General features: G+C 37.0%; 1 protein-coding gene across 1 annotated transcript; it reads right to left on the reverse strand.

The window, feature by feature from the left end:
- Window positions 1-660: 660 nt before the first annotated feature.
- Window positions 661-12918, reverse strand: anapc4 (anaphase promoting complex subunit 4). Its single transcript, XM_054602720.1, has 28 exons — window positions 12626-12918; window positions 10245-10360; window positions 10050-10155; window positions 9515-9647; window positions 9349-9423; window positions 9232-9258; window positions 9098-9142; window positions 8905-8989; window positions 7989-8096; window positions 7714-7884; window positions 7005-7069; window positions 6791-6833; window positions 6610-6686; window positions 6425-6525; window positions 6271-6322; window positions 5391-5446; window positions 5251-5297; window positions 5121-5177; window positions 4971-5027; window positions 4787-4880; window positions 4231-4328; window positions 3184-3245; window positions 3063-3101; window positions 2854-2955; window positions 2699-2776; window positions 2424-2591; window positions 2183-2306; window positions 661-1012 (listed from the first exon to the last, which is right to left on the reverse strand). The coding sequence occupies exons 2-28, from the start codon at window positions 10350-10352 to the stop codon at window positions 782-784; spliced, it is 2409 nt and encodes an 802-aa protein (XP_054458695.1). The 5' UTR covers window positions 10353-10360; window positions 12626-12918; the 3' UTR covers window positions 661-781.
- Window positions 12919-13684: the final 766 nt, after the last annotated feature.

The raw sequence follows: 13684 nt of genomic DNA on the forward strand, positions 1-13684 counted from the left end.
ACAGAGCAGGCTGTTCTTCCTGAGGAGGCTGATGTCCTTCAATGTGTGCAATAAACTGCTCAAGGCATTCTACCAGTCTGTGGTAGCCAGCGCCATTTTCTTTGCTGTGGTGTGCTGGGGTGGTGGCATCATGACTGGAGATGCCAACAAACTTAATAAGCTGGTGAGGAAAGCCAGCTCTGTGGTGAGTCTGGAGCTGGACAGTCTGGAGTCGGTGGGTGAGAGGAGGATGAAGGCCAAACTCGGAGCCATCCTGGACAATCCCTCTCACCCTCTCCATGAGGAACTGTGGCAGCTGGGCAGCTCTTTCAGGGCCCACTGCCATCAGACTGTATAACAACAGCGGAGACCAGTCTGTCAACATGCTGACCAGGTTTACAGCACTATAAAACTAGAATTAACGCCCTCAGGTTGTATTCCCCCGCCAAACAGTCAATTTAGACATTTTATCCAATTAGACGTTTCTGTTAAATTGTCATAATTAGCATATAAATTCTTGAGTTATGGCCAAAAGTATGTTTTGTGAGTTAACAGTGACCTTGACCTTTAAGCTCGAATCACTTTGTTTTGTGTAAAATTTGAACAAATTTCCTCATGGCATTCTGAAATATTGCGTACCAACGGACGACCCAAAAACATAATCAACATCTTAAACAAATATGAACACAAACCTGTTTATTTCATAAACAATGCATGTATTTCTGGATGTTGTAAAAAAAGAATATTTTGCAACAAGTCTTATGTTTATGTAGCTTGTTTCTGTGTGTCAGTCTTAACAGAGTTAGAGGGCTTCCTCTGACTCCAGTTGCTCCTCAGTTTTCTTAAACGCATCTCCTCCTCTCTCTCCATCTTCCTCTTTAACCTCCACGCTCTCCTCTCCCTGACCCTCGCTGGCCATCGTCGTGTCCAGACCGTCCTGGTCAGCGCTGGCGTTCTGTGACTCGGCTCCCTCGTCATCCTCGTCCTCTACATCCATCTCGAACACACGAATGTGCCTGAGATTTGCACTGAGCTGCCAGGGAAGAAATAAAGTAAATGTTAAGAGACGGTCGACTTCATTCATTCACAGGGTTCACGCTCCTGCTGGCACAAATAGGATCAGCTGATCTTATTGATGCCTGGAATAAATATAGGAACATTACACACACAGTTCATTCTATATAAAAAACATATATAAAAATAAATAAAATAAATATAAAAACACACTAAATATATATATATAAAAACATATAAAAAAAATATATATAAAAAACATTAAAAAAATATATAAAAAGATATATATAAAAAATATATTTATATATATAAAATAAATATTTTTTTAAATATATTTTCTTATATATTTTTTTATATATAAATAATAAATAAATAAATAATAAATATATATAAAAATATAAAAAATAAATATATATATATATAAAAAACATATATATAAAAAAAAATATATAAACATAAAATATATATATAAAAAACATTAAAAAAATATAAAAAAGATATATATAAAACAAATATAAAAATATATTTATATATATAAAAATAATATTTTTTTACATATATTTTCTTATATATCTTTTATATATAAATAATAAATTATCAATAATAAATATATCTAAAAATATATAAAAAATAAATATGTTTTATATATATATTTTTTGCAACAATATATATTATATATATTTATTTATATATATTTATTTTTTGTATCTATTTAAATATATATATTTTTTAATATATAAAAATAAAAATAAATATTTTTGCAACAATATCTTTATATATAAATAAAAAATATATAAAATATATATATAAATAATAAATATATATATAAATAAAAAATAAATATAAATATTTTTTATATATTTTTTGCAACAATATTTTTATATATATCTTTATTTTATACATATTTATATTTTGTATATATTTATATATATATTTATTTTAATATATAAAAAATAAATATAAATATTTTTTAACAATATTTTTATATATATAAAAATATATACATAAAAAATATATATAAATTAAAAATAAGAGAGAGAGAGAGAACAATGTTTACTGAGGGAATAAATCAAGAGAGAAGTAGAGTCATTTTCTCATAGATTTTTATACAGTGAGAGGAGTCGCCCCCTGATGGACAGTAGAGAGAATTCAAGCTTTAAGACACTTCTAGATATACAGTTTAACTTACCACACAGGCCACTTTGCGGATCCCGTTGACAGCTACAAACTGAGCCTTCATGTTTTCCAGTTCACGCCACTGATTCCCCAAAACCAGGCCTTTACACGGGATAGAGCTGCTCTGCTGGTCCAACCTGACAACACAAGTGACACTATGCCTCAAATCTGTTGTCTTTAGAGGATGGCCCAAACTAAATTATAACCGACATTTAAAACAACATTTTATCCAGTCACTCCTGATTCTGACTCACCTCTGGTTGGGCTCCCAGTTGAACTCGGTCTCACAGCTCAGCGCTGAAGCCAGAGGGAGCTGAGCCAGCACACACCTTCTGTTCTCCTCTTCTGATCCTTGCAAGACCACAGTTAGCATTTCATCGTCATAGAAACGGGCATCCAGGCAGCTGTAAACGTAATTAGTCCTGAAAAGAGAAGTTATGGAAGTAAAACCTCCGCTACCTCAGGAATTACTTTGCATTTATGTCTGTTTTATAAATTAATTTGTAGCATTAACATGAGGGGCACTAACTGGGCGGCAGCATTATCTTCATCTGCATTGTCCAGATGGTGGCTGAGGTCAATGGACATGACGCTGTTGGGGATATGTCTGTGCAAAACAAAACAAACAGGGTTAAAAACACAGAATAGATACACAAAGAAACTCCCACAATCACACAAACACACCTGTTTGGGTCCGTTCCTTTCCGTAACAGGAAGAGCTTGGAGGGTGAAATCTCTGGCATGCAGAACACAACATTGTGCATTTTGGCTTTCTTGTCGTTCCACCTGTAGAAAATTCCATCAAGACATCATTTATAATTTCTTTTTTTTGAAAACACATATTACTGCACGAGAACGTCAGGAAACAGCAGGATGTTTGTGTTTTTACTTACAAAGATGGGAGTTCAAAAAGTCTAGGAGTGTTTTCAGAGCTGGAAAGAAAATGAAAAAAATAACTTAATCACATTCATTTTGTCATAATTAAAATAACACATATAATTAACAGAGACATACCTCTCTGGTACGGTGTACAGAGGCAAAAAGACGGCCTGTTTTACAGATTTTCCAATTACTTCCTGCAAAAAAGATTACAAACAATAAATAAGCAAAATGTAAAACGAAATAAGTCAAACAAAGAAGATCAAACACATCTGAACTTTATGTTTGAAAAGCCTGTTTAGTTATCCTTCATTAAAGAGAGAAGTGCTACCAACACACATTGCCTTCTATTACTCTGTATTTGGCTACAGTATGTGTAAAATGCTGCAGGACAACTTTTTTTTAATGTTCCTATCTCAAAGTGTTTTCTAATTCCAGGTAAAATAGTTCAATTTGAAAATGAAAATGACTGAGCCCGGGAAAAATACAAGATTTACAAGAAAAAAATATATTCTTAAAAAGATTATTTAGTGAAGAAAAAACTTGAACATTGTGTTTTCTTGACAAGGAACCATGTTGCTTCACGTTACAAGGTTGGATCGACCTCATCTCACCACAGATGCCACCTTTAAAGAGGGAATGCTACATGAACGTGTTAGCGAGGAACAACTGTCCATTGTGTTGTTGTTCCTGATGCACAGAAGATGTCTTCTCATCCATATCAGTACGTTGTTGTTACGGCAAATCTCTTCTAAACGGATGCTGATGATAATATGTTGATTATAGTACTTCCTTATTGCTAGGTCATCCACTGCAGGATCAATACAAGGCAAGGGGAGGAGTCTGTGGTGTGATGAAGTTGATCCAACCTTCCTACTTGGAGCGAGGTGGTTTGCCACTAAATCTAAAGAGAATTATATTTATTTTTCCCCCACAAATTTAGGATTTTATAATCTCAGAGAATAAACGCTTTATTTTTCTCGTAAAATCTACTATTTGAATCTCAGACATTCAGAATCTCTATGTTTTTTTTCAGAATATTACCACCCTCCCCATGCTTCTTAACTATTTTTTATTTTTATTTTTTTTTACCTACAATGGACCTAAGTCCCATCACGTTTGTTATTAAATGTTTTATTGTTCTGGTGCAATAAAGGAAGGAGGGCCGCAAACAAAACTCACTGCAGGTTTCTGTAGACACTGCTCGATCACGTTCTCCATCATCCTCTTGACGAAGTGCAAAGACTTTTGGGGAAATGAAGGGAACAGCAAAGGGCTCTCTAGATAAAGCAGTCAAACATTTTTGTCCATTAGTTATGGCAGTGGTATCATAAAACCTTCAAAATGTACGATGAAGTGAAGACGTGTTTGTGACATAGTGAACATACGACTGGATAAATGATACTTGGATTATGCTGCATGAGGTGTGTGTGAGTTTGTAAACAGATGTTTTCCAGTAGTCTTGCTCTTATTAAACGGGGTCTCCATTTACTTTAATTCATCAAGACTTTTCTCAGTTTTTTTATTCTTTGTTCACCGTAGAGGCACGAGACAAATAGCGTTTCTTTAAGAATATACAAAGGGATATACTAATGGTCATTTTGGGGTGGAAGTACTTCTTTGGGTAAAATCACCACTCAAACTAATTGAGACCCAGAAATTCATCGGCAAACTAATTATTTAAGTCATTCTAACACACTTAAATGAGTTAAAAAGCATTATCAAGATGATGGTTCACCCTTAAGGTGCGTGCACTCCTGTAAAAACTTCAGCCACTGGTTTCCCTTCGTGTTGGGAGGAGACACCAGGTCCTCGTCCTCGTCCTTCAGGTACTGCAGATGAAAGAGAAACCAGGATGTTGTAAAGTCACCCAGGTCCGTTTAAAGAAAACCATTGAAGCGATGCAAAACAAAACCTCTCACCTGACCGACTCGTTCTACGTTGAAGTACTTCCCTTTACGGTCAAAGAGTTCTTCATTCTGTAAAAAACAGAGATAAAATGAAATGCAGTTTGTAAAAAGCTATAATAAATGTATTAAATTGTCATCACAGTAACATTACGCTGATCTCACCTCGCTGAAATGTTCAGACAGGAAGTCAGCAACAAAGGCAATGTCCTTCTGAGTCATCTAAGGGATCAACCAACACGTTAAAATGATTCATCTGTTAGTTATTTAATAATTGGTTCCTTTGATAACTCACCTTGTTGAGTTCAGGTGGTACATGCTCCTCACACATTCTGAGCATGGCTGTGAGGAAACAAAGGAAAAGTCAGTGCATGTCAAACTACACGCATGCACATGATATTAAATGTAATTTAGTATTTTTTTTCTTTTTCTTACCTACATACAACCAGCGGAAAAAGGCTTTAAAGTTTTTCATGCTCTTGTCGATCACCCTAAATGACAAAATGAAAAGCAGTGAATCTCTGCAGTGAAAAACAGCAGCAGATAAACAATTTACACAAAATAAAACAGAGTGAACCTGAAACGCTGACACATTTCTTTTATAGCTGGTCACATTCTGTTAAATTGCCCACAAATATGGAAATATACATATTAAGGAACAATTGTCACTCTATTAAAATAAGTCATGAAGAAGTTATTGTTTATTTTGAAAGCAATGATAAATCTAATAATCCTGCTCAGTGAATTTCATCTACACAAATATAAATTTTCCAAGTCGTCCACCATTTAAACGTTTTTTTTGATAGATTTTATTATTTTAAGGCAGTCTATGCAACATGTAAATAATAATTGAAGTTTGTCTACCACACATCATTATAACCAGTTATTGGTGAGCTTTCTAGTATATCATTTTTATTACATACATTATTCTTTGTTTCTTATTCTTCATCTCCCTGAGTGATGTCTAGGATGTCTGACCTTGTACTATTTATTTTCTAATTAAATATATATACATGTTATGGTAAACACATATAGGGATGGACAGATAACAAGAGAGCAATAAAAGGAAGAAAATGAATATTTTAGTATACTAAGATATATATGTATTTCTGCTATAGGATTGCCGTATGTAAACATGGGAAAACAATAATGAGAATAGGCATATAACATTATTTTTTTCTCATAAATACCTGAATTATTTGACCAAATAATTGTAACCAGAATACTCCCAAATAAACAGAAACAAGTCAGATTGAAATTTGAACAAGTGAGAAAAAGAATGAGAGCAGAGTGACAGTAGAACGGTTGAACTCACTGCAGGAGCTCGTTGGCTTTCAGAGAAAATGAGCCCACAGCGGTGATCGCACCTGAGAACATAAAAACACACATCACGTGGTTGTTAATGATTATAAAGCTGATTTTTTTTTTTTTTTTTTTTTACTAATCGTTCAGGTTGGGGGACACGGTACCTTCTATAGCTGCTGAGTCCAGACCGAGAGGCTCGAACTTCTGCTTCCACAGAGACATGCCTTTCACCTCACTCAGGTGGTACAGCAGAGCCTCAGAGCCGCTGCAGAGAAGCAGAAAGGGAGAGAGATGTTTTAACAGAGGAATCTCAGATAGCATTGAGGGGAAGTGACAGGATGAAAAATACCTCTGCAGGTGGCTGATCACCAGCTTCTGGATGCTGGAGTAAGACGACTCAATGGACTGGCCGAGCTTCTTCAAGCCCTGTGATGAAAATAGAATAAACACAAACCTTCAAATCTGATCTGAACTGCATATAAAACAAGTTCTGACAATAAGAGGAGCATTTACACCTTTTACTCTCTCACCTTGACGGTCAGCTGGTTCATGAGAAGGGCCTGTAGTTCAGGGCTACACGAAAGCAGAGAGTGAACGGAAACAAACATTAGAATCATCCCTACAGTCAAAGGAGCAGATTAACCAGCCAAACATAATATGTTGCCACCATCTGCAGGACGCTCCCAACATTGCAACATGACAAAGAGAAAAGTACTTACAATAGAAAATAGACTCTTTTCTCACCTTGATTGTCCCCACAGCAAAAGCTCTAGAAACTCATCTTGAACTTGAGTGCTTGTGTTCTTTTCCTATAAACAAAAGGGAATAAGACATTTGATGTAATCTCTTATTCAAGTAAATACAGACTACTGTGTTTGGTACCCAGGAGTCTCCTCTTTGCAGACATGCTACTTTATGATGATCACATGCAGTCTGGGGCCAAAAACCAAGCAGTTTATTTTGCATGCACTTAAGTTGTGTATTTGAATATTTCTCTATATTGGGTCCCCTTAACAGTATTTTGCAAAATTGGGTTTGACTGGAAAGCTGAGAGTCCAGGACAAATTTATAAACGGACTTGCATTTGTAAAGCGCCTTTTTGGACTAAGACCTGCTCTACATCTGAGCCACTGTATTTGATATGGGAGAGAAAAAACTGAACAAAAGACTGCTACTATGCCTACAACAAGTGGAAGCAGAGCCTTGCTACACTGTCGCACAACGATGCAACTCATAAATACGACTTTTATTAAAACTCTGTCATTCTTAAAGAATAAATACTAATAAAACCATTTCTTACGGCGGGGTATTGGGATAGTTTTCTAGTGTCGATATACTTGCAACACCAATAGAAAGGGACCCAGAACACAGCCCTGGTGGCCTCCAGTGTTGACGGTATCAATGGAGGATGTAGTGTTGACCCTGACAGCCTGGTTTCTGTCCTGATACTGACCTGAACAAACTTAGTGAGTCGGAGATCCATCTGCATGAGGATGTCCTCCCAGGCTTCACACATGCATGTGAGTGAGAGGTGCAGGTACTGCAGAAGCGTAGAGATGTGGGTGAACTTGCGTGCCATCCTGGTCACCTCAGGCAGACAGTCTGACAACAACCCCGTGTCCAGCTGGAAGACAGAAAAAAATAAACAAGTAAATAAAAAATGCAAGTTAGAGATGACGAGCACATGAAGAGAAAAAGAACTGCAGAAAGCCAAATCCTCCGCCTCACCTGAATGTAGCAGATCTCCGGGTTGTTGTCAGCTGACCGGACTTCTGTGATGACGGACAAAGACTTGAGATCGCTGGACAGACTCAGGCTGCGACAGGTTCCCGAAACCTGTGAAGTGTCGTCACATTAAAAGAGTTAGAAGCACTAAATTAATTGTTGTAGTCTACAGATAGGATTTGCAGAGGTTTAATAATCAAGATCTTTCAAATTTCATAATTTGTGCCACAAGTTCAAATTCTTTGGTGTTTATTCCAGAATTATTATCTAAAAACATCATATTAGATTCATGTAACAACTAATAAGAAAACAAAAGTAACAAATAAAATGAGAAGTAAACAAATACAGCAAATTCTAACAAAAACTAAATATATATATATATATATATACACACACACATTATATGCCCAAAAACGAGAAGGCAACACTTAAAAAAAGGTCCAACCCCTTTCTAAAACTTAATTAGTGACTTAACGTTTATCACAAATACAAATAAATATTCAATTTAATATATGTATATATGAAAGACAGACCCTTTCCTCTTCATCTTTTTATACATTTTCTTGAATTGTTTTATACATATATATTTCTCTTATGTTATAATCCCCTAACCACGCAGTCCATTATAATTGCTTTGTGATTTATGAAATTGTTGTGAAGCTTACAATGTTTACATTTTGTTGAGACTGTGTCAGAGAAGTGATGGCTCAACTCTACAGTAATTGTTGAGGCCGTGGAGTCGTGCATTTTATTGTAAGATATTTTTCTTCAGTGCAAATAAAATTAAGTAAGACTTTGTTTTGCTGTTTATTGACAGAATTATGTTCTTCAGATCAAACTTTGGCCGCTAATATTTTATCAAAGTGAACTTGAGAAATAAATGCTTTTGGAAAAAGTCACGGCAACCAAAGAGCCTTACCCCTGATAGAGTAGCTATCTTGTACATCCCGTAGGCATAAAGCTCCACAAAGCCAGAGTCTCCTCCAAGAACAAGTACGTTCAGTCTGCATGGAAACAAAATGCGGTTATGAAATAATTCTCCAGTTCAAATTGAAAAAGAATACTGCATTAAAGAGAATGTGTGTGTTGCTGAGACGTGAGGCTTGAATTACCTGACTTCTCCCATGAGATTCATAATCTCATCAGACTTTTCCTCACTGTAACACACAGAGATAAATACATATGGCTGCTGTCACAAGCAAAACAAACAGTAGACAGCATGTTATGCATTAAAATACAGCCTCACCTGAAGATCTTTGAAGTCGTGCTATAGCTGAGGAAAAACAAAAATTTGGACAAATGTAACTCAGTCAACACGGGATAACTTTCTTATAATCTGATGTGCAGTTTGTGCCAGTGTTACCTTTTGGGGAGTGTTGGCAATTTGGGAAGAAAAAGTTTGGATTCATCCTCAGAGTTGTAGAAGGAGTTGAGGGCACTGAAACACCAAGAAGACCAAACATCCACGTTATTCTAGAAAAATCAGACGTCCTTTGTGCCACTGGTTTGATCCCGAGCCTCGTACACACCTGCTCTCCTCCGTCACCTCCATCCAGTGCATGCAGGTCACGGAGTTCTGCATTGGAAACACGTGGAGGATCTCAGCTTTCTCAACACCACACAGGACCACCTGCTTCGTGTCTCTGAGGCTGAAGGCCAAAACTGGAGATTAAAGAGAGAATAAAAATAAACATCTCCTTGTTCCTATCAAAAAGCAGACGACTACTAGGGATGGGTATTGTTAGGATTTTAAAGATACTAGTACTCCTTTCGGTTCTGTTCCTTATCGATAATCTTATCGGTTCTTTTTGATTAATTTGTGAGAAAAAAAGAGATTTAATTAAGACAAGAATCAACATTTGTGTGTGTGTCAGAGTAAAGCACAAAGACAAAGAGACAGAGAGAGGACGTTTGACACAAGGACATGTAAAAATCGATAACTCCGGACTTTATTAATACTCTGGTATACAAGTATTGTTAAGTATCCATCAATACTTAGAACCGAGTTTCGGAGGGCATCCCTAACGACTCTACACAAACAAAAAGTACACAGTCATTCCTTACTTTTGCCATCAGGTCTCCAGGCCAGTGCAGTGATCTCCTTCCCAGTATACTCACTGGGTGGTAAACTCCAAACACGCTGGAAACTAGCCAAACGATGGAGCAGCAACTACGGACAAACATGAACCAATAAATAAGAAAAACATTACAGATACAGAGACATGTTTCAGGATTAAAAGAAAGAATATTTCAGCCCACCTCTCCGGTTGTGTTGGCCAGAGCAATGAGATCCCTTTTGGGGGACCAGGCCATACACAGCACAGGGTTGGGAAGCTGCTTCTCTCCCACTTGCCGGAAGGCAGGCATGATGTCGGCTGGGAAAGACAAACAGTTTTAATAACAAAAAGAACTAGCAGAAAAACAAAACTCTATTGTGATAAGGAAATCCTGTTACTGGTGTTTGAGGAAGACAGCATAGTTGACTCTTTGTTGTTCATGTGTAGTTGTGTATGTGTCTTTACACTGTAGTTATGATAATAATAAAATATAATAACTTTATTTATATAGAACCTTTAAAACTGCAGTTACAAAGTGCTTCACAAACAAAGAAAGCAAATAAAAGAAAGCAGGAGCTATCAAATAATAACACATAAAACAGCAGAAAAAATAACGGATAAAAGTACAAAACAAGAACAAATCAAAAGTAACAGATAAAATATAAAGAAAAAGCTAAATGGTAAAAGAGATTCTTGAGAGATGATTTTTTTTCTGGACACCATGAAACCGTGAGAGCTGGACGACCTGCTATTTTATTTATTTCAATCAGTAGAAAATTTAACAAAAAAAATATTTAATGATTATTTAATAGTTAAAGCATTTTTGCTGGTTTTCTTTTTCCTTGTGTGATTTTTAAATTTACCATTTAGGTTGTTTTTGACTATGCATTTTAATCTGGAAGATTTGCAGCTGGCATGCAGCAGGTAGGTTTTCATTCGCGGTGTGTTTATGTTCCTAGAGTCCTTTGTACACAGAGTGATATTTAACCAGCTCTATACCCCCCTTAATATAACACATTAAACATCCTGTGCATTTGTCTTTCTAGTTTAAAAAAATGTTTGTCAATTAAAAAAATATTCTTCTAAATATTCTCTTCACATTGTACAGTACCAGTCAAAAGTTTGGACACACCTTCTCATTCAATGGTTTTTCTTTATATTTATTTTTTTCTACATTGTAGATTAATATTGAAGACATCCAAACTATGAAGGAACACATATGGAATTATGTGGTAAACAAACAAATGCTCAACAAACCAGAATATGTTTTATATTTTAGATTCTTCAAAGTAGTTGAATGAGAAGGTGTGAACAAACTTTTGACTGGTACTGTATATCAATAGGATTTTGTCTCCAAGTAGCCAAACAAATAAAACAGCAACATGCAATAAGTTGCTAGATGTTTGCATCGGTCACATGCTCCTGCAGATTCCTCCTCTACAACATCAGGAGGATTCTCCCCTTCCTCCCTGACGAGATGGTGCAGGTGCTCATCCAGGCTCTGGTCATCTCCCGCCTGGACTACTGCAACTCACTACTTGCCGGAGCCCCGGAGTCGGCCATCAGACCTCTGGAGCTTGTCCAGAAAGCTGCAGCATGTCTGGTGTTCAATCGCCCCAAGTTCTCCCACACAACTTCCCTTCTCCGTTCCCTACACTGGCTCCCCGTAAGAGCTCGCATCCAGTTACAGACTCTGGTGATAGCCTACAGGGCAGTGAAAGGAACAGCTCCTTCCTATCTCCAGGCCTTGGTCAAGCCCTACACCCCCGCCCGACCACTTCGCTCTGCTGCCTCGGGGCGACTGGTTGCCCCGTCGCTCAGAGGTCCCTGCGGCCGATCCACCCGGTCACAGCTTCTTTCTGTCCTGGCCCCTCAGTGGTGGAATGAACTCCCCACTGACGTCAGGACAGCAGAGTCGCTGCCCATCTTTAAACTCACCTCTTCAAGAAGTACTACCCTGAGCCTTCCTCGTAGCACTTATTGCATTCGTATTAGTTTGTTTCACTTATTGTATTCGTATTAGTTTGTTTCACTTATTATATTCGTATTAGTTTGTTTCTATACTTTTGCTCTGGTTTATGCTTTTAGATGCTTGTTTAAGAAAGGAGATGCACTTATGACTTCTGGTGACTAGTAGTTCTCTTGAATACCTATGTTGAATACACTTATTGTAAGTCGCTTTGGATAAAAGCGTCTGCTAAATGACTGTAATGTAATGTAATGTTTATTGTTTCCTTTTATGTGTATTTAACTATTGAACTAATTCAAGAAGCTCCAATAAACATGACACTTATCTGTCCTGTTTAGTGAATGACATGTGTGCCTATAAGAGTCAATTATTATACAGTATATGTAAAAACCCATTCAGCCACAGAGGTGGTAATCTTGTTGTAGAGAATAACATCACTGATGGTGATCTCAACATGTCAACACACTGAACAGGAGTAAACACACTGAGAACATTAAACCCTCATTAAAGTGTCACATTAAGAGAACATAAAGCTAGAGTAACATTACATACATCTGCTCCCTGCATGTAGCTGCCTAGCATTGAATGCTAACGTCATTCATCAGGTCTCTTACCTCTGTTCCAACGTTAGCTGTGATGCTAGCAGGCTCGTTAGCACGCTAACAAAGCTAAAGTAAACAACCTGTGTGTAGTTTCACAGAGCGGACATCACAGAGGGGTCATTCAGAGCCGCTGCGGACTGTTATTGTGTCTGGAAACGTGAAACACACCGTGAGAAACACCTGATTCACGTGTTCTTCATGTTGTTTTTTACTATTCCGCGGGCGGCGCCATGTTGGATCTGCGACCAATCAGCGAGCAGCGACGGGAAGCGCAAGAGGACAAACTTGCTCAGACGGGAAAACGCAATTCGTAAATGGCTTGTTAGTATGTTAGAGCAGTGGTTCTCAAATGGGGGTTATTCTCTACAACAAGATTATCACCTCTGTGGCTGAGTGGGTTTTTACATATACTGTATAATAATTGACTCTTATAGGCACACATGTCATTCACTAAACAGGACAGATAAGTGTCATGTTTATTGGAGCTTCTTGAATTAGTTCAATGGTTAAATACACATAAAAGGAAACAATAAACATTACATTACATTACATTACAGTCATTTAGCAGACGCTTTTATCCAAAGCGACTTACAGGAAGTGTATTCAACATAGGTATTCAAGAGAACTACTAGTCACCAGAAGTCATAAGTGCATCTCCTTTCTTAAACAAGCATCTTAAAGCATAAACCAGAGCTCTCACATACCCCCTGGAGTGCCTTCACGTACCCCCAGGGGGTATGTGAGATTTTTAAAGAATATATTTAAAATTAGCATCCATTCAAAAATCCTTTCAAAATAGTTATTTAATAAATATTCAATAAAATATAAGTTCATGAACTGAATTCAATGCCACAATGCAATCTCCAGTGTTGACAGTTTAATAAATCAGACACTGATGGCAGAGCGCTGTGTATTACATCTTTTTTTCAACCAAAAATTCTTTGCGCTGGTTAGGGGTACTTGGCTGAAAAAAATATTTCACAGGGGGTACATCACTGAAAAAAGGTTGAGAACCACTGTGTTAGACGGTAGATGCGAGGCTTTTATAATAGCACTGACTGGAGCCCACAG

This window comes from Anoplopoma fimbria, chromosome 8 (assembly GCF_027596085.1).
Source record: "Anoplopoma fimbria isolate UVic2021 breed Golden Eagle Sablefish chromosome 8, Afim_UVic_2022, whole genome shotgun sequence".
NCBI lineage: Eukaryota > Metazoa > Chordata > Actinopteri > Perciformes > Anoplopomatidae > Anoplopoma > Anoplopoma fimbria.

Coding starts and splice junctions, on each gene's coding strand:
- anapc4 (XM_054602720.1), bottom strand. CDS start 10,352: ATGCCTGCCTTCCGGCAAGTGGGAGAGAAGCAGCTTCCCAACCCTGTG. Junction 8,990..9,097: donor AATCTCATGGGAGAAGTCAG/GTAATTCAAGCC, acceptor GTTTCCATGCAG/ACTGAACGTACTTGTTCTTG. Junction 6,687..6,790: donor TGAACCAGCTGACCGTCAAG/GTGAGAGAGTAA, acceptor TTTTCATCACAG/GGCTTGAAGAAGCTCGGCCA.